The 21,415-nt window shown below is 42.7% G+C and overlaps 1 protein-coding gene across 3 annotated transcripts in view; it reads right to left on the reverse strand.

Moving 5' to 3' along the window:
• Nucleotides 1-2,471: 2,471 nt before the first annotated feature.
• LOC131431534 (cardioacceleratory peptide receptor-like) overlaps nucleotides 2,472-21,415 on the reverse strand; it is a 305,849-nt gene continuing 286,905 nt past the window's right edge. For 2 of the 3 annotated variants that reach the window (XM_058597317.1, XM_058597316.1), the window contains 3 exons: nucleotides 12,583-12,756; nucleotides 3,404-3,695; nucleotides 2,472-3,334 (listed from right to left, as the gene is read on the reverse strand). In XM_058597317.1, the coding sequence (XP_058453300.1) occupies nucleotides 3,121-3,334; nucleotides 3,404-3,695; nucleotides 12,583-12,756 (680 nt within the window). In that variant the 3' untranslated portion in view covers nucleotides 2,472-3,120. Of the gene's footprint in view, nucleotides 3,335-3,399; nucleotides 3,696-12,582; nucleotides 12,757-21,415 lie in introns of those variants that run through there. The other variant, XM_058597318.1, reaches the window with a different exon arrangement.

Below are 21,415 nucleotides of genomic sequence, written 5' to 3' on the forward strand. Positions count from 1 at the left end.
ATTTAATTCGGATCCGACTTCCGCAGTTACAAGTCTAAGAATGTCGAAAATTTTCTACTCTAATTGGCTAAGTAGCTTGTGTCCGCATTTAAAAAAAATCAAACGTTTGGAACTTTAAATATTGTAAATGAATAGTGAAACATTCTGAGAGCCGAGTTCATTGCATATATTTAACAGTTTTCTTCCTGAAAGGAAATTATGTTAAAAAATGAAAAATGATATATTGAAAAATGTAGATGTGATTCCCCGGTGAACGACCGCAATTAAGTTTGAAAGCGGGAATAAATAAATATATAATAATAATAATAATAATAATACTCAGCACGTTGAATAGTAGCTATGTGATCATTGAGTTTGCTATGTCCAGTAAGAGCTCTGACCAGAATACTGCAATGATGCTTGGAAAAATACAGTAGACACTTTGACATTTTCAGATTTAAATCTGGTAGAAAAGCTTTTGTCTGAGCGCAAGTTTGCAAGCTGCGCCAGTAGCTGGCATGTTTGGATGCAGCCCAAGAACGAATCTTGTGCTTTATCCAACTAGTTGAAAGTGGTAAAGCTAGTTCAGGACCAACGAAATCATTCGTTATACCAGCTCTAGCCAACTCATCAAATAATAATAATAATAATAATAATAATAATAATAATAATAATAATAATAATAATAATAATAATAATAATAATAATAATATTGTGGCTGTCATTTCCGACCCTAAAAAAATCATTGGTTTAGTTATCCTAGGAGAAACAGAAAAATCAAAACGTCGTTATTCAGAATAAGGGTGCATAAGATATTTTCGGAGTATTATCAATGAATGCTTCAGTACTTCAGTAATTCAGATATATGAGCCGTTACACAAAACTCTGTGTTTATCTTTTAATTTTCGTTAGTTATTAAAATTCATTGCCTTCGCCGACAGTATATATAAATCTAAAACAATTTCTTTATTTCACAATGGTAATGTAATGAAACCCTAAAGTTTCCTGCAAAGGTAATCCCAACAACACAATCGTATGTACTAGTACCATTTCATTGAGGCAGCCGAAATAGTGCGAGCGCACTATGAACCACAGCTCGTCTCCAGAAACAGCCGGTTTATTGCTTCAAGAGACATTGATGAGACAGCCGGCTCGCGACAGCCCTTCGTAACAGTAATTCCCTAAAAATCAAAGGATGTCTTCGATTTTCTAAGGCTGTCCCCGTAACATTTTATGCGAATGAGCGAACATAAAGAAACAGGATACAAACAGCCCGTTCGGTTTGACTACTCTCCGGATAGAATACTCTCATCAAACTGGTGAGTAGAAACTGTCTCAGTGACAGCATTCATTTAGGCATGCGAGCGCTGTTGCCATTACAGTTCGGCATATGCTTGCACACATATTGTAGACTGGGCTTTCGACTTTGCGCTCCGACAGTTCATGCTATCTCGTGGCGGATGTCATTGAAAAGCAGTACTGCTGAGAAGCCTGTCTGCACTACTTTCGATGCTTCCGGAACAGGAAATGGGGGACCAGTACTGCCGAATCAAGTTTATATGCTCACAAACTAACAAGTTACATACATACACACACAGACATTTGCTTAGTCAGTCGAGCTAAATCGAATGGTATATGCACATTCGTCTGTCTGGGCCTTGGATAAAAAGTCGGTTTTCACAGTGATTGCATAGTCTTTCTAGAAAGGCAAAAAGGTATCGTGTCACTACTAGATGTATTAATCATGTTTTCGTCAATTATGTTCAAACTGCCTTAAAAACTCGTCACCAACTTATTTATACCCCTATTATTTAACACTATGGGTCTCTGAGACTCCGTTCGAAAGTTGAATTTTCAGCAATTTTATTACCTTTCTATAGAGAAAGGTTAAAATATTATGTATGACGACTTTTTTGAGTCACTGAAATGATTTTACCTAACTTGGAGCAGTGATGCCAACACTACGGATTTATCCGTAGATCTACGGATTTCTGTCTACGGATCTACGGATGAATCACATGAAATCTACGGATTTAGCATTATTTTAACAGAAATCTCCTGATATAGAATTATATCTCTTGATATCAGAAGAAAATAATTAAATATTTTCTACTTTTTACTTTTTTACTTGTCCAATTAAAATTGTAATCATGCACCTATTCGCCATTGATCTGTAATTCTTGGAAGCCTGCCTTTGAGGATTAGAGCTTAAAGCAGTCAAGTTTATGTAAATGTACTAGTATAAGTACACTTGAAACCAAATATACGAATTTGACTTCAACAAAAAGTGGCATCACTGGCTTGGATGTAGTCTGTTGAGCTGCTTGATATAGATTATTGTTGAGAACTAACTAAATACTTTAAAATCACAAGCAAAGTTAATACGAACTAAAATAAAGTGCGGTTGTGGCGGAAAACCAAAAGGATCAGAAAGAAGCTTGTGATATATGCAAAAAAAAGCTAGTCAACAGGAAAAGCCACCAATCGACACATTCTTATACTGAAATGAAATATATTTATATTCTAACAAACTAACATCATCATCAAACATATTCATAAACTATTTACTCTGCTAATTTCACAGGTGATTTAATTGTCAGATTACAAATTACAATGAACAGTATCAGTCTAATGGATAATACAAAAATCTGTTAATCTACATTCCCAAAGAGATGCCACTGACTCCTGTTCTGATATTCTCTGGTATATAAATGCAATAATCCTTACAGTTTTTCTGATAGATTTTGTTCGGTTTCTTATTTTTGGTATACACTGGATTGCTGCTACAGACAGGTAAAAGCACTTTTACATCGTCGCGCAGAAACATTATCCTTAATTAAGGCTAAACTGCATTTTGCGACTGGCACAGAAAAGACTACACTTGGTTTTATAGCTATCTACATTTAAATTCGTAAAAAATACTCTATCAATAAACGAGAATGTTCGTCGCAAATGCCGAAAAGTGCCGGATATGCTTCTAAAAATCTACTGGTAACTGTAGAAACTACAAAAGTTCTACTACAAAAGTTCGTCATTTTAAGTTTTAAATTTGACTAGATGCTTCGCCGACGGAGAGCTTCGAGTTCCGGAATGACGCATCCCTGTTGCCAGTTCCGGACCAGTGCTGCTGACCTTCCGCTGCTACACAACCACCCTCGCCGTCCGAATGATGGTGGTTGGTCTTCGAGTCGAAACCGTTAACGACGTGGTGAGTGTCCTCATGGAATCACTGCTGTGCTGATTTCGCAAACGGTTCCCATTGGCCGACTGTCCACATCCGCTGAGCCCATGTGCGTCATCCGGACTGCCACAGCACAAACCGGACGAGAGCAGCCATCGGAATGGAGGAAGTCTTCTGTGGATTAAGATTGAAATATTGGAGCAAACGGAAAAAAAGTTAAATGCCACAATTAGTTTTACTCACTTGAGCGTTCTAACGAAATGCGTCGAAAACAAACAGTATATCAAAGGATTGGCGGCGGAATTCAGTGGTGCTAGACTTTGGATAAATGTCGCGATGGCAATGTTGGTCTGCGTTTTCGGAATCTGTTCAAACACCTGCAGCAGATCGAACACGATATACGGCGACCAGCAGAGCACGAACACTATCACAATCACGATTGTCATCTTGACGGTTTTCACCTTGGCACGGGGAATGATGCCCCTGGAACTTGCTCGGCGGCTAGCCAGGTCTGCACTGCCGTTCCGGTGTCGATCTGTTGGAAAGAGATACAGTATTACTGACTCGGTTTATGAACAAAACTCGCTGATTCGAATGAATGTTGAAACTTCTTAATTGAAATTGGATCCACATTTGTCAAACACGACTCGGTATGACATGCCTTTTGATGTTTTATAGAGGGACTGTTGAAATAGAAAACGGTTCATGGTTCGGACGCGCGTAATAAACAAGTCTTTTGCACCGCAACCGCAAAATAATTCAAGACCGCTACTTAACGCTGAATACTACGCGATAATGCAGTAAATACGGTAAATAAACGTATGAACGCATGAGTGGAAGGTAAATAGCTACTCATTTTACACGACCACAGCAGATATTGAATGTAGTGCATCGATTTGTTACCACAGTGATTAACACTAGAAGGGCCGAAGGGAGTCAATTGGCTCCTGCGCTTGATTATTCGCGTGCTGCTCCAGGATTTTCTTTTCAAAAATGTTCTTATTTATTAAGTGTTCATCAATTATGATCCTCTATACGTGTGTAACAAAACAAAATATTTATCCCTTACCCTTTTTTTTCTTCTTTAGTTGTCTATTCGCAAATAAAGAAAAAGAAACAAAATTCTTGCGCGCCAGTCAAACGCACTGTATGAGGAGAAGGTGGGGGAGGGATTGTTTGTCGCCGAGCCACACTTCGTGCGCCGTCCGTCTGTCTGCCTTTGTTTTGCCGAGAAACACCTTGACGCTGTTTATGTCGCGATCTTTCTCCTTCAAACCTTTGATTTATTAGTGTGTGGCTGGCCCTTGAACAGTGAACATCGGAGTCAACTGGCATTATTTGCGTTGCAATTCCATACGTTTGTAAGCATATTCCCGTTCAAGTAATATCACTAAACAAATAACAATGAGTAGAAGGAATCCTCGGTACACTGCCGAACAAGCAGCCGAAATTATTCGCCGCATGACTGATCTCGAAGAAGATGCTTTCGAAAATGAGGATGATACTCAAGTTGAAGACAATTCGGGCGATGAATTTCTTATTCCTGGTACCATTGACGACAGCGATTCATCTGTATCCAGTGTAGAAGAATTTCAGGTTGTTAGCAATAGTGATGAAGGTGAGACTTATGGGTACTACTTTTTATTTTACTTTTACACTATCTCAAGTTAGTTGAACTCTTTATGAATGCACAACTAAAAATTTGAGAACCGATAGCTGTATGACAAAAGTGCGTAATAAAAGATGCATTTTCATAAAAATAATCGGTTATTTTAATCTTTCCCAGAGGAACCTTTTGAACCCAAAAAAGGTACGCGACGACGTGTCTCAAAACGGCGCAACAGTGACCAGAGTAACAATGCATCTGCTCCAAAGAAAACTTCAGGTTTAGAGAAGGGTGCATCGCGCTCGTCTGTAAACCGTTCGGGAGGCGATGGTCCCAGTACTTCGAGTAACCGTCAGGCGCATACCAAAAATGATCTGCCTTTGAAACCAGGTGATACGCTAATAGGTAAAGACAAAACGATATATTGGACAGTTATTCAGCCGGGAGTTGAATTATTGGCAAAGCGATCCGCCCAAAATATTGTCAGAGAGAAAGGTGGACCAAGCCCTCACGCTAAGCATCATGTCTTCGATGAGAGCACCTTTAGCGCTTGGAACTTGTTTTTTTCAGACGTAATGTTGAAAAGCATAATAAAGTGCACTGAAAATTACGCTAGGAGTGTCAAAAATAACCCTGATTGGACATTGTCTTTAGAAGAATTGCAAGCATTTTTTGCTATCATGTAAGTGCGCGGGGCATACGGAATGAGTAAGCTTGATTTGGATGTATTGTGGTCAGGAGATTGGGGTCCCCCCTTTTTTGCCAAAACTATGAGCAGAAACCGCTTTCGTGATATTATGTCCAATATGAGGTTTGACATGAAATCAACGCGATCGGAACGGTTACAGCAGGATAGATTTGCCTTGATTTCGAGCCTATGGGAAAAATTCGTTGAAAATTGTCAGAGTTGTTATAATCCGGGTATGTATCTAACTGGCGATGAACAGCTTCTCCCTTCTAAATGCCACTGTCGTTTTATCCAATATATGCCGAATAAACCGGATCAATTTGGTATCAAGTTTTGGGTCTTGACCGATGCCGAGACGAAGTATGTATGCAATATACAACCGTATCTTGGAAAAGACGATTCATGACCTAAAGACGAAAGTTTGGGAGAACACGTGATTCTGGAACTGACGAAACCATTTCAAAACAAGGGCCGAAATATTACCACTGATAACTTCTTTACAACCCGGAGGCTTGCTCTAAGGCTGAAGGAAAAGCGAACCAGCATTGTTGGCACAGTGAATAGAGCTAAACGTGAAATACCTCAACAGGTAAAGCTTATGAAAGAGCCATTATATTCTACACTGTTATTGCAATGTAATGAGTCTACGCTTACTGTCTACCAGGGCAAACAGAAGAAAAATACTATGCATCCTAGTGTCGGGATAGGTTCAGATCCAAAGAAGTTGCCTGAAACGATTCAGTTTTATAACAGTACGAAATCAGGCGTTGATTCGTTTGATCAGATGGCTTGGCTGTACACTACACGATGTGGTACCAGACGCTGGCCGATGCACGTTTTGTACAACATGCTCGATATTGCTGGCATAAACTCTTGGATTGTTTTTAGGCAGTGCACACAAAGCAAAATTTCTCGGCATAGCTTTCTACTGAAATTGGCTAAAGAACTTGCGCAAAAGTACGCAGATGCAAGAATAAAAACCAAAGCTGATCAAGGTAATGAAAGCAGTGTAAGGCACTACTGTCAAGTCAAAAAACAATGCAAAAAGAATAAAACATGCACAAAATGTTTGTCATGTGAAAAGTTTGTTTGTGGAAGTTGCTCCAAGAGCGTATGCTTGAACTGCGTATAATGTAGCGTTATGTGAACGTAGTAAGTTCGATTTCAATATCATATCAATCTCAATTATATTCTTCTAATAAAAAAACAACTTGCTTTTCGAAATTGAGTTATTTATTTTTCTGGAGCAGCCCCTCCATGACCTAATCCGCACTTCTATCATTATTAAATGCCTTAGAAATATTTATATAAACATTTATTGCATTCTTCTACCATTCTAGCAAGCAAAATCACAAAGACAGTTGTTGATACGAGGACAAAACGCTTAAAAACGGTGCGCACTACGCGTGGAGTCAATTGACTCCCTGCGGCCCTCATCGGTATACGAAAAACTCGGCCTTTCTAGTGTTAAGTGTATCCTTATAGTGTGCTCTAGAATCTCTTCATAATTTGCAGATAGATCTAACAAGAAATCTGTAGATAGTTGAATATAACAAAGAAATATAAATTTCCCACTGACAAATTTTTCTTTTCGATGTTTTTCGCGCAGTTATCATTATTATCTCTGATTGACTGTGAACCATTTCGCGAATGATGTGAACTGTTTAGTTGAAATTTGACACCCCGTTAGTTATATCGATTAGTTGAATTTGACGAAAACTACGACTAAATTCAGAATTTAACGTGAAGAAATTTTTTCGGATTTATAAGCACTGGAAATAAAAACGCTTCGCACCAAACCCTTCCCCCGTGATACGTGCACGCTTAAAAATAGTTACTCAAAAATGAGTAAGATCCCACTCATCTACAGAAAAAGTGGAACAACTCTAATTAAGAGTAACTCCTTAGTTACTCAAGTGAAATTTATACCACATATACCAAATTTGCGTAAAAATTGCCACTTTTCTGAGTGCATTGTATTAAAATATTAAGAATTTGACACGCAATACTTAAAATAATCTTACTGCGTTTATTTATTATTCCGTTTACAATTTATTTCAAACTTCGAGACATCATATCATGCGGCGGTCGCTTAGAGTAGTGTGTCAATCGCACATTAACATACATGTTAGTAATGCTCAGACACCAATCAGATACTTATTTCTCATAAATGACATTTGAGCATATTCGTTCCCATTCTGAAGCACAATACGGAGCACTCCTGGACACAATATCTCCGTCGATTGCACAACCAAGAGCACAGTTTATCATTCCGGTTGTTGCAGACACAACACCGTTTGTGTTAAGCGACTCACGCTTGAAATACGCGATCTCACTAACAAAAACCTGTTTTAATCCACCTAGTGGTGTAATGATGCCTTTCTCATATCAAACATACTATCATATATAATACTGTGGTATTCTTCTAAATAATTTTCTTCGATTCTTATAAAAATAAGCGAAATCGGTTTCTTTGACCGTCTACTGATAAAAACTATCAATTGGAAAAGATTTGATGTCGATTTAGAATATTTTTAAGTTTTTTCCCCATTTTCAATGATGATATACAACTTTTAACCCACTTTACCCTATATTTCCGGATCTGGCATAAAATTCAGGAATTAGGTATGGGACCACAGGACCTTTCATTTGAACCTAAGTTTATGAAAATAGGTCGTGCCATCTATTAGAAAAGCTAGAAAAATTTTTTTCATTTTTTTGAACATTTTACCCCATAACTCCGGAACCGGAAGTCGGATCCAAACAATATTCAGGAATTTTTTATGGGACCTCAAGATCTTTCATTTGAATCTAAGTTTGTAAAAATCAGTTCAGCCATCTCCGAGAAAAGTGAGTGACATTTTTTTCACATTTTTAATGCATTATTTCCCCCTTTTTGGTGCATATCACCCGGTAATTCCGGAACCGGAAGTCGGATGCTAATGAAATTCAGGAACTTTGTATGGGACCATGAGACCTTTCATTTGAATCTAAGTTTGTGAAAATCGATTCAGCCATCTCGGAGAAAAGTGAGTAACATTTTTTTCACAATTTTTAACACCCTGTAGCTCTGGAACCGGAAGACGAATCCAAATGAAATTCAGGAACTTTGTATGGGACTATGGACCTTTCATTTGAATCTAAGTTTGTGAAAATCGGTTAAGCCATCTCCGAGAAAAATGAGTGACAATATTTGTCACACACACACGTACACACACAGACATACACACACACACACACACATACCACACACATAGGTACACACACATACACACAGACATTTGCTCAGTTCGTCGAGCTGAGTCGAATGGTATATGGCCTCGGTTCAAAAGTCGGTTTTTGCAGTGATTGTATAGCCTTTCTATATGAGAAAGGCAAAAATATGATTTTTTGTAAATGCTGTATCCTACGGGCTCCCTAGAATGATAAATTGTTTCCTTCAATTTTACACACAAAAAATTTTATCGCGAATTTCTCGAAAGCAGGTCGTCCCGGGTTGGTGGTTCAATACATGTTCGAGTGATGCTTTTTTTTATAGAATATTTGAGTTTATTCTGTTGAACGATAGATCTGAACAAAAATTCGCAAAACTTATTTTTTTTCATCATTTTGACCCTACATAATACTATATTGTAGCGCAGAAGAGAGCACTATGAAATACTACGAAACTCATTTTTTATGTTGATTGCGATACCACTCGTAAGATTGAAAATTTCGAACAATTATAACGAAGCACCGAAACAAAAAACTATTGTTATAAATATAATAGAAAATTACGAAAACGCATGGTAAAATTTGAATGTGTTTCAAAATGAAATTCCAAAGTATTTCGGTGACTGGCACCATAAACCAGAAGAGATATAAAGAAAACTCAGCTTTTCCTCTATCCCTGCTTTGCCCACGTTACCCCTATGCAAAATAAACTTTCGAACATTAAGTTTTGGAAGTCTTGAAAACGGCCGTTTAGTTGCTTGGTGTTGGTGTTGTAATGAGCCGAGGCGAATGGTGCATAAAATAAACCCACAAAATATTGATGAGCACAGCAACCATTCAGGGTTGAGGCCAGTAGGTCGCGTCTAAGACCACGTGTGCGCTCTGCGCATTATATTTCTCTCCATGCTCCCTCGCATACGGGCAAAATGACTCTCGATGGGTCGGGTGGCTAGAAAAGTTTCGATATTTTTTCAGTTACAAGTTTGACTACATCAATCGGTCGAATGGAATTGACATATGTAAGCATAAAATTTGTCTCCATCCAATAAAGCTACCACTTGTTAACCAGCCTTGCTGAGCTGATTTTATTTCTCTCTCATTGTTCGTTACGTTACCAGGAAACTGGAGCTGAAAAAATAGTGCGTGCATAGAAATCGACTTACCTTTACAAAAATAACAATCACTTCATTTTTATCGAGACAACATATATATTTTTATGCACTAATCGTATCTACAATAAATTATCTAGACATTGTCAGGATAGATTCTTGATCCATGCTTTTGAAGGCGAGATATTCAATGAACTCAGAAGCGTGAAAATATCCTTCTAAATCACCCTAAAACACACTGGCCTCAGACCCTAAGGTGAAATTCAGTGGAATGCACGCAATGCATTTTTGAACAATTATTCAAAAACTCGAACGAAAAACAGAAAATTCAATTTTTTGCTGTTAAATTCACAAAAACTAAGTGGGCTTGGAATTATTGTTTTTTTTTCCTGTAGCCGTATATGGTTTTTAAAAAATATTAACTTTTACAGTGCCGTTCTGCTAGCATGATTTTAAAATTTAAAAGTGCTATTTGAGGCAAGATCTTCCGAGGAATTTAAATTTGGAGTTCAAAACTATTAAAACTTACATGAAATAGACAAAAAATTCAAAAATGTTCACAATTTTCTTTACACCTTGTGCACTGCTGTTTCGTATTGTACTGATGTAGGAAAAACACACGGAGTTCGCTGGCATTATATCGTGAGCAAAATTAAATAAAAACTAATGAAACAAAATGATGTAATAGTAGGTTTCGTGTTGAAATAACGAGTTCAATTTAACAGATTGCATTATGAAAACTTTATTTTTTCCCAGCTGGGAATAAGTACCCTTTTCAATCATTGAAAATATGTTTGCATGTCTAAATATTCAATGGCGTTGGTAGTTTCTTTTCAATCTTTGAAGAGTTTCATAATGAATATAAACAGTAGAAATCTAGTACATTTCAAGCATTTTTTTCTATTTCGAGTTCGAAGTTTATAAGTTTACGAAGAACATTTGTTTATACTTGTTTGTGTGGAAATTCCAAAATGGAATACCTCGCGTGATGTATGTATGTAGCTAACCAACATTCTAACTAAAGTTTTGCTGTGTAAAGGAGCCAAAAGGAGGTGGACGATACCGTAAGCCGAGCGCCCTACGCGAAAGCCACGGAAAACAGAAAATCTTTTTCCAACATTATTATCCAAGAGAATGACTAATGATTCTTCTTCACTTGTCAAGCATTCCACGAAACGGATAGTTACCAGAAAGACGCGCACTCTGCATATATCAGTATTAAGTTTTACATATAAAACTAAAGATTTCAGTTTTTTTTTATTTAAAAGATATTTTATTCAGGCCTATTTGCGTACAAGCTTTACGTGGCCGATTTAGCTGAGTTTTTAGATAAAAATTTTTTGTATTGGATCTCGTTGTCACCTTATCTCTAGGGGGAGAGGAGCTTCCATTTTCCTCCTGCGAGGATTGAGGGGCAGTTTGTTCGTGGTTCGTCTCGTCATCCATTGCCGTGGTATTGTTGTTGATTTCGTTGCTAGTTGCTGTAGATGCGCCTTGTTGTACATTGTTTGCAGTTGCTGGTTGGTTGGATGGTAAGCTGTTAACTGCAGCTGGTGTACTTTGTTCTATAGGGGTTACGTTGGATGGTTTCGTTGAAGGGGATGCTTCATTGTTGTTGGCGGCTGTCACAGGTGTACTGGGGTTGCTTGGGGTTGGTGTGAAGGAAGCACCGTTGTCCTTTGGTATAGTTGTCTCCTAGTCCGGTTTATCACATGGCTTACCGTAGTGAACAGCTTTTTGGCAATATTGACATGTAGCCATCTGATTGTCATAGGTAACAAGTGATTTACACGGTATTCTTGTATCCTGACCGAATGTCACATAAGAAGGTATAGGCCTCCTCAAGCGCATGCGTAACAAACGTACGCCATTTAGAATACCGGGGAAAAAATTCTTCCACTTTTCTTTTTCGATAGAGAGAATCTCTCCGTATTGGGACATGGTTTTGCGAATATAAGGATCGATGACGCTCGAGGGAAGATCATGCACACGCACTTCTATAGCACTATCTTCCATATATACTGGAATGTTGTACTTGATATTTTCATGCTCCACATAGTGCACATTATTATTGTCTTTAGCGAATTGAATTGCATCCAACTCTTTATAGAACTGGATATTAACAACATTATTGGTCTTATTGCATTGAAGTAAATGCACACGTTTAATGTCAAGATGCATTTGCTCCTTAAGCAAACCTTCAAGTTTTCGTATCGAAGGTCGAATTTTGCACTGTCTGAAGTCAACAATAATTGTATTCTTTCGTACCGACGGTAGCTTTTGTTCGTTTGGTTCACTCATTTTCGAGGTCTATTGTTCACTACACAATACTGTACTTGGTTTCTTCTGTCCCCAACGTAAGCGGTTTCGTTTTATCGACTGACTTGGATGAGATGTAAACCCGAACTGATAGATTCCAGTTGTTCCAGTGTAAAACTCGAATAAAAACATTGGCTTAGTATTTGACCAGGTTTAACCATTAAACTTTTTTTCGTGCCCTTGCATTTATTTTTAAACTACTAAAAATAATCTCAATCCAGTGATTTAAAAAAAGTGGCTATCCAGCTTCAATAAATTACACTCGTACAATTTCCACGTGAAGAAGGTTCAATTTTTGAAAATATTTACCTCATGCATGTAGGGAAAAATTTAGATTTAAAAAAAAAATTAGATTTTATTCCTAGAAAAATGATTTTGCCTCAGTTGTGCTTTTCGTGTCGTATTGTTTATTTGTATGTGAATCTGAACTGACATTTTGAATACATAAAGAACAGAATGAGTCAAACTGATTCGAAACTATACTTACATTTATCACCCACCGGGCCCAGCACAGATCCTTTTGACCAGATTGTTTTGATAATTATAACATAGCAGGCAGAGATGATGAAAGCCGGTATCACAAACAGAGATGTGGCCACCCAGCACATGTAGAGCTGCCATCGGAGTGCATCACCTAGTTCTATCCAGCATTGCAGTTGATCTAGGAAAAAACAAATATTTGAAAGTAATGTCATTCAAACAGTGCGATTAATTTAAATGGCATAAATGCTATACAATAAGTCAATTGCATCGTTAGCTCTATGATGCCTAAATGTGTCTTCCAATCACTTTCCTAATACACTCAGGTAGGAATGAGATTTGAGTCGATACCTTCTATGAAAGAATGCAGACAAAGAAGAACCAATCGTACCAATTCCAACAAAATTGACGGCTACGTTGGCATGTCATCAGGATGCCGGACTACAGCCCAGTGATAACGGTTTTTGAACTCGATCCGGTCAAACTACAAAAGGAAGAAGAGGAGCGCAGCGAACAAGCAGGAATATCTAAGGGCAAGAATCCCACGAATCAACATTCTAGATTAGCCGTATTCTAGAATGATCAATTACAAATTGTACCATTCCACTTACTCACGATACCGGTCAATCCAACGGTTATCACTGAGCCCAAATACACGTTGATCCGAAGTCAGGAATGAAGGTTCACATAGTCGTCTCTTGAATCTGTATTTTGTCTTTAAAACGTTGATGGCATGTCCAGTCCTGTTAACCTCAGCTTTCATGCTGATGTACGTCTCCGACATCGCCTCAAAGTTTCGTGGAATTATGTCAATGTCGTCAGCGAATCCGAGAAACTGAGAAACTTGCTGAGATCTATGCTTCATGAGGTTAGCATTTGATGAATGGTTCTCATATTGTAGATGCCTATGAGGAAACTAGATTCATAACTTTTAGTTCCGATTAATATTAATTTAAAGAACATTGCTTTTAGTGTTTCTAGGATATTGACACAGTGCAAACTGCCAAGAAACAAATTGATCGTTTTGAAAATGGGCTCAAATTCAAAAGCATTTGTTTTTTGTTGCACAGCAGATGTTTTTTGTTGCTTCGTTCGTTTTAGAATTCACAATACAAGCCCTGATGATCGCGCGATAGTCACAACAATCCGGTTTGTCGCACTTATTGTCGGTTGTGCAAGTGACACCTTGTTTGTACCGTATTTCCACAGCTCGCTGGCCAGTTTGTCTACCTTTGTGCCTTTCAGCTTCTCGCAGATTTTCCATGTGTTATTTACGCGGTTCGGTTATTCCATCGCTTCGCAATCTCGTACATCCTATTGGCACTTCTTTCTCCGGAGGACCGGAGTTTAAATGTTTTGCGCTTGTTTGCTTCGTTCCACATTCTGTTTCGTTCCGTGCTGCAACATTCTGTCCCGTACTGCGTTCATCTTCGCTATTAACTCTATTAACATTCGTCATCATACAAGTCGTTTTATAAATTCGGAATCGCAATGGAAAGCGCCGCTGCCGCAGTACTTCCTATGGCGGAACGGCGAGATCGCCCTCAAAGAGTAGTGGCGTTCAGTTGTTCTTCCATGTATAGTATTCTTGAACAGCCTCGAAGCTACACGATGCATAGAACTCTTCCTTCTCATCGTCGGGTCTCTTGTCGTGTGGACAATGCAAGTATGTTATGCATGAAGTATGGTTGAAGAAAAGGCCTTTGATGCTCTGATTACACATTCTCGCATTGGTGGGGTTCCATTTTTTCACGCGTTGACGTATCTTACCACGAACTATAGAGCCAGTTCCTAGCTCGTTGTTGATGCCTCTGCTGCTTTTCCATACTTTTGGCATTAAAAATGCCTTTTTTTTTTACAAGGTGAGATGCATTTACGCACGGAGTGTTGGACTCTCCACAGGACTACCCAACTGTTGATTGGAACTACCCACTAAAACACCTTGGATCTCCAACCCTACCTCCCCGGCACCACCGCTAGGTATTACTTCGGGGTGGAAGGCTATTGGTGCTCACAGCACCCTCCCCAGAATTTTTGAAGAATGGGGATCAGCATCCTGCTCTCGAGGGATCAACCAGTTGGATGACGAGGTCGGTCCAGTGATGCCGGTTGGAGGGTAACTTCCGGTTCACTGGCGCCTCGACGACCCAAAAACTGATGCTACGTCGCGGAACTACTCGACTAGTCTCCGCCAAAAGATCTAGTCTACACCGACGGAGGGTTCCCCGACGAGGGAAGTCCTCCCGAACCGACGCTTACGGTACGCGTCTACGACCCGACCGAAAGGATGCCTAAGTCGATCCAATGATTCCGGTTGGAGCGTGACTTCCGGTTCACTGGCGCTCAGACGATCCTATCGGTTCCACGCGACGATCTACTCATCTAGTCCCCGACAAAGGATCTAGACTACTCCGACGGAGAGTTCCCCGGCGAAGGAGAGTCTCCCGACACCGAGTCTTTTACACCACGCGGGACACCCGATGGAGTGCCGAGGTCGGTCCCGCGATTCCGGTTGGAGCATGGCTTCCGGTTCGCTGGCGCCTCGACGACTCGAATCGGTGTTGTGGCGGCTACTCGACTAGCCCCCGCCGAAGGATCTAGCCTACACCGACGGAGAGTTCCCCGACGAAGGAGGCCCTCCCGAAACCGACGCCTTCGATACCCGTCAACGCGCGACCGAGAGGATGCCTGGGTCGATCCAGTGATTCCGGTTGGAGGATAGCTTCCGGTTCACTGGCGCCCTGACGATCCTAGCAGTTTTACGTACTACTCGTCTAGTCCCCGACGATGGATCTAGACTACTCCGACGAAGAGCTTCCCGACGAAGAAGGTTCTCCCGGACCGACGTTTATTCGCTGATCTCTCTTGAGCCTGCTACGGTACGCGGCTGACCTGTTGTTGATCCGCACTCCATTTTCGCTGCAATATGCCCGCAATTTGGGATGCCGCGGTCGACACTGCGTTCCAGTTCTCTACACAGTGGCACATTCTCTGGATCAGGTTTTCCGGTGTGGTGTCCCTGCCGCATGCCTCCAGTAGCTCACTCCTTTGAGCCGCGAAACGGGAACATGCGAACAAAACGTGTTCAGCCGTCTCGATCTGGTCTGGGCAGCCAGGACATACAGGGGATGTCGCGTGGCCGAACCTGTGGAGGTACCATCTGAAGCACCCGTGGCCTGTGAGGAATTGCGTCACTTCTCCGTGAGGTCTATCTAACCAGCTCGAGACCCTAGGTATGAGCCGATGTGTCCACCTGCCCTTGGTTGAGCTGTCCCACTCTTGTTGCCATCTGCGTAGAGAAGCGTCTTTGGAGGCCCTACGGGCGTTCCTGTCTCCTCGCATGCTGTAGCGCTCCGCGTCTTCCTTCACTATCAGACCGATAGGCATCATGCTTGCAACCACGCAGGCCGCATCCCTCGATACAGTGCGGTATGCACTGATTACGCGAAGACACATCAGTCTATGCGTACTCTCCAGCATCTGTGCGTTGCGTTCCACATTTAGTGCCGACGCCCATACCGGGCTGCCGTACCTGAGGATCGAAACTGCCACTCCTGCCAGTAACCTTCGTTTACTGGAGCGCACAGGCGAGCTGTTGGCCATCAAACGGGAGAGCGCCGCGATCGCTGTTGATGCGCGCTTGCAGGCGTATTCAACGTGCTTGCTGAAACTGAATTTGTCGTCGAGTATCACACCCAATTGCTTCAGTGATCTCTTGGAGGGGATCACGCAATCTCCGGCATGTACCAGCGCCTCCTGTTCCGATTTGCGGTTGTTTACCACCATCACCTCTGTTTTGTGGTGCGCGAGTTGCAGTTTCCTGCTACGCAGCCAGTCCTCCACCAAGCAGATTGAGTGTGATGCACTCAGTTCGACCTCTTCGATGGATTCGCCGTAGACTGTCAGCGTGACGTCGTCCGCGAACCCGACTATCTTGACACCCGGAGAGAGCCTCAACCTCAGTACTCCATCGTACATTATATTCCACAGGATCGGGCCCAAGATAGATCCCTGTGGTACTCCAGCCGTGATTGGAGTGCTACGTGTGCCTTCGTCGGTCTCGTAGAGCAATACTCGGTTCTGGAAGTAGCTTTCCAGAATCTTGTACAGCCCTTCCGGTACTCCTAGTCGAAGTAGGGAATCAGCAATGTCTGCCCAGCAAGCACTATTGAACGCATTCTTGACGTCTAGCGTTACTACCGCACAGTAGCGGATCCCTCGTCGTTTGCGCTGTATAGCTACCTCCGCCGTGGTTACCACCGATGTTATGGCGTCCGCCGTCGACCTGCCTCTGCGGAACCCGTACTGTTGACTGGACAGTCCTCCTGCCTCCTCTATGAAGGAGGCTAGCCTGTTGAGGATGATTTTCTCAAGGAGCTTACCCACAGTGTCTATCAGACAGATTGGTCTATACGCCGAAGGATCCCCTGGGGGTTTCCCAGGTTTCGGTAATAGTACCAATCTTTGTCTTTTCCAAATGTCTGGGAACATACGCTCGTCCAGACATCTCTGTATGACCTCCCTGAACATGTCCGGTTTTGTCATTATAGCCGCCTTTAGAGCCACGTTCGGGATACCGTCTGGCCCCGGGGCTTTCTTTGTATCGAGCGATCTCGCCGCAGTGAGCAACTCCTCGTTCGTCACCTTTACGACTTCATTCGCTGGTAGCGGAGCTGGCTGCCAGGGGGACGTGTCGTGGTGGGGAAAGAGAACCGTTATGATTTCCTTCAACCTCGCCGGACTACGTTCAGGGGGTGCTAGCGCCCCTCTCGTTTTGGCCATCACCATCCTGTAGGCATCGCCCCATGGGTTGGAGTTGGCTCCCTCGCATAGCTTGTCGAAACAGGCTCTTTTGCTTGCGCTGATATCCTTGTTTAGTGCTAGCTTCGCTGCTTTGAACGCCGTGTTCCTCTCCATCCTCATCTCCGCTGATCGAGCTCTTTGCATCCTTCTTCTAGCCCTGAGGCAGGATGCGCGAAGGCGTGCAATTTGCTCGTTTCACCAGTAGACCGGTGGTCTATTGGTCCTCGGTTGAGCCTTTCTAGGCATGGTCGCGTCACACGCCCGTGACAAGATAGCGACCAACTCGTCCCCTCTCAGGTTCGCGTTGTGCTCCTCTAATTCAAGGGCAGCGCAAAACGTTTCGCGGTCGAAGTTAGCCACCTTCCACTTCCTTCCAGCGAATGGCTAGATGGTCGCTATGGGTGTAGCCATCATCAACTCTCCAATTAAGATCTCCAGCTAGGCCGGGACTACAGAAAGTCAGGTCGATAAACGACTCGACTCCGTTCCGTTGGAAGGTACTTTTCAGTCCATCATTCGCTAACACGACGTCCAACTTGGCGAGGGCCTCCAGTAACGTCTGTCCTCTCCTATTGGTGAAGCGGCTGCCCCAAGCCGTTGCCCAGGCATTGAAGTCTCCGGCTATCACCACCGGCTTCCGACCCACCAGGTCTGCGGTCAACATGTCGACCATCCGAGTGAACTGGTCTATTGACCATCTCGGTGGAGCGTAGCAGCTACAATAGTAAACTCCGTTTACCTTAGCTATGGCTACTCCCTCCGCTTGTGTTTTCACCACCTCTTGCACTGGGTATCGACCAGTCGTCAAGATCGCCACCGTCTTGGATTCGTCAGACACCCAGTTCCCGTTATCTACCGGTGTGTGATAGGGATCCGAGAGAATCGCGACATCAATGCCCCATTCCGTCACTGACTCGTGCAGCAATTGCTGGCCAGCTGCACAGTGATTTAGGTTCAGCTGTACTACTTGCATGTAGTTTTGCTCCCTCCACTTGTTGAACGAGTAGGTCCGCCCATGACGTGGTTTGTGGCCTTCTTCTTGCAACGTGGCGTTCTTTCGCATGCATACGCCTTGTGCCCCTCGCCGCCGCAACGCTTGCAGAGGTTCTGGGTCTTTGCAATTCCACGACTTGTGGCCAGGTTCGAAACACCTGAAGCACATGTCGACCACCGGCGGTTGGTAAGCGGTCACTGAGCATACCGACCATCCTACCTTTAGCCTGCCCACTTTGAGGACCTTATTGGCATCCGTGGCCGATAGCTTAAATGTAGCTATCTGGGTGCCCTGTGGTCCTTTCCTCATGCGGATGGATTCCCGTGAGACATCCACACCTCCTTGCTCCTTGATGGCCATGGCAAGTTCTTCTGCGGTGGCGATTTCATCTAACCGTTTGCACTGGAGTGCAACCTCGTTACGCAGGGCTCTAACTTCGGCCGTATCGCCCAGGACTTGTTGGGCAAGCGCAACAAGCTCCGTTCCGCCCACCTGAGCTCCCTTTTTAAGTTCGAGCAGCATCTCTCCCGTCTTCGTACGACGGATGCTGCGAACTTCTTTGCCAAGCTCGGCTAGCTTTGCCTCACTCCGCATGGCCTTGAGCACATCGGCGTACTTTTCTTTGTCGGCCTTAACCAACAGAGCCTCACCTTTGTCCATAGCCTTCCTCGCGGGAATGGGCCCGGCCTCTTTTGGGACCTTTTTCTTCTTGGCGACCTTCACCCATGGATTCTCGCCGGGTTCGATTACTTGACTCGGAACCGGGGGTCGAGTGCCGAGGTTTGGGTTGAGCCCCTCACCACGTTCCTTCGCCCCATCATTTCCGCCATGGTCTTTACTCCTTTTGGCCTTGGAAGTCAGGCGTTTACTTCCAGGAGAATCCCTGGCGCGTTTTCGGCGCTGTTTATTCCGCTCAATCGTGAGCTGGAGCGCATAGTCGACCGCCTCCTGTTTTTTATCGGTATCGAAGGTGAAGGGTTCTGTTTGAGAACACTTCTCCGACTTTCCGCCACCCTCTAGCCGCGCTATCAATGCCTCTTGGTACCTTTTAGCTACGTTCACGGTCTTACGTAGCTTCAGCAAGTTCAGCTTTAGCTCCTTGCTGATGTTGGATTTCTCCTGCGCGAATTCAATAATCGCGTCGAGTTGTTCTATGACCGCTGTCTTACTCGGCTTGACTACTTCCTTCGTTTGCTCCTGGTACTCAGGCTGGTCCACTGGTTTGACATGGACATTGCTGTTGCTCGTCCCCTCAGCTACCGCCTCACTCTCCTCTCTCGCACCCGTTCTGGATGGAGACCTCCTCAAACCCCCTCTTGCGAAAGGGTTTACCTCCTTACTCGACGCCAATGTTGATGGTGTAGAACTCATTTTATATGGGTCCCCCTTATGGCTACCGTCAAACCCAGCCGAAAGTAGTCGCTATCATGATCCCATGGTTACCTATGCGGTGCAGTGAGGCCATGCGAGGGTTGGCTTTACGCTCAGAGCCGGATCAGCGCAAATCAGGAAAAGGGCATCTGAACCTACTTCCACCCAGTCATCCCAACCAGGTGGCTGAAAGTGAGACGGCGTGCCATAAGGCCTGCCACGGTTTTATGGGACGGAAGGCAGCTGCGGCATTAGCCTACTCGCCATTTCAAGCCGGTTCCACCCTGCTTTACTGAAGGAGTAGAATACCGCAGCTGTCAGCCCTAGTTTCTCTATATATTCCGATGTACCGTATCGTATCCATGGATGGTATGGTAGCCAGTATGCCATAGTTAGGACCTCACTGGCGTTAGTCCTAACGTGCCGAATCGGCACTCCCGCAGGGCTTGTGCACTTTGAGCGGCACACGATCGCTTTAGAAGGACTTGCTTGCGGATACATGCAGCTTTTTGTAGAGGATTAGCAGAGCCCACTGCCAAACCCCACCACATCCTAGGCAAGCCCTACAACTCGCAGTTGCCGGGGGAGGGGTCGTCAAGCCCTTAGACATAGTCCCTGCTGCCCCAAAGGTATGCAATTATATGTTTGTACACGATACGGATATCGATATTAAAGCTTGCGATACGGATATCGATATTTAAGCTTCTCTTCGCCAAACTTGTGTTCAAGTTTTGTATGCAAGCAGTTATTTTTATAGCGTTTCTCTACCATTACAACCATTCTGCGATTTCGGTTGAAGCGAGTTTCTTATTATCAATCGAGTTCATCTTATATAAATTGGAAATTAATCTAATGCACTCCAAATTTACCCTGGGGTAGTTGTCAATTTCTCAGGCGAAACGACATAACATGGAATTTCATCCGAACTTGTATGACACAGGATCAGAGCATACCAATTAAAGCTTCAAATCGTTTTATGGCACTTTTTGTCTTGCTGTCTAGCAACAACCTACCCCTAGCATGCTACTCATTGGACTGAAACGTTAGCTAGCATCGATTGACCAATCAGAGCAATGCTTTCCCTTTGATATATCGCTTACTCCTTCAAAACCGTCGACTATGGCAGGGAAATCCAGTATGCCGGAGATTTTTTGCAGACAAAATAGGACACTGCTAGCTATTAATCAACATTTCAATGATACACAATTAAAAATACATCCCTATGAACATTCAAATCAATACGTAGAAATATTTCCAATCAAATAGTGACATAATATTAATAATTCATTTAAAATTGACTGAGCTGTAATTGTTCAAAACCTGACCACATTTCTACGTGTATTTTTCTTGAAAATATTGATAGTGAAAATTTTTGAATATCGACAAGTAGATTTTTAAAATAACTTAAAACATCAATTGTAAAATTGTGGCGGAATTACGAAACCACCACGTTTTCCACGTTAATCCCAATCCACATAGTCAGAACGACCTCAATACTACATTTCATTTCGACACAATGTAGATACATTGTAAACGTTTCCGTTTCCATACATTGTAGCACATTCAGTCTTATGATTTGGTGCATCAGCATTTTACAAATCATAAACTTTAAACATTTTACGAGTTGGACCAACATGACCGAAATTATGCTTGGTACCAATGACGATCCTCT

This window comes from Malaya genurostris, chromosome 2 (genome assembly GCF_030247185.1).
Source record: "Malaya genurostris strain Urasoe2022 chromosome 2, Malgen_1.1, whole genome shotgun sequence".
Taxonomy (NCBI): Eukaryota; Metazoa; Arthropoda; class Insecta; order Diptera; family Culicidae; genus Malaya; species Malaya genurostris.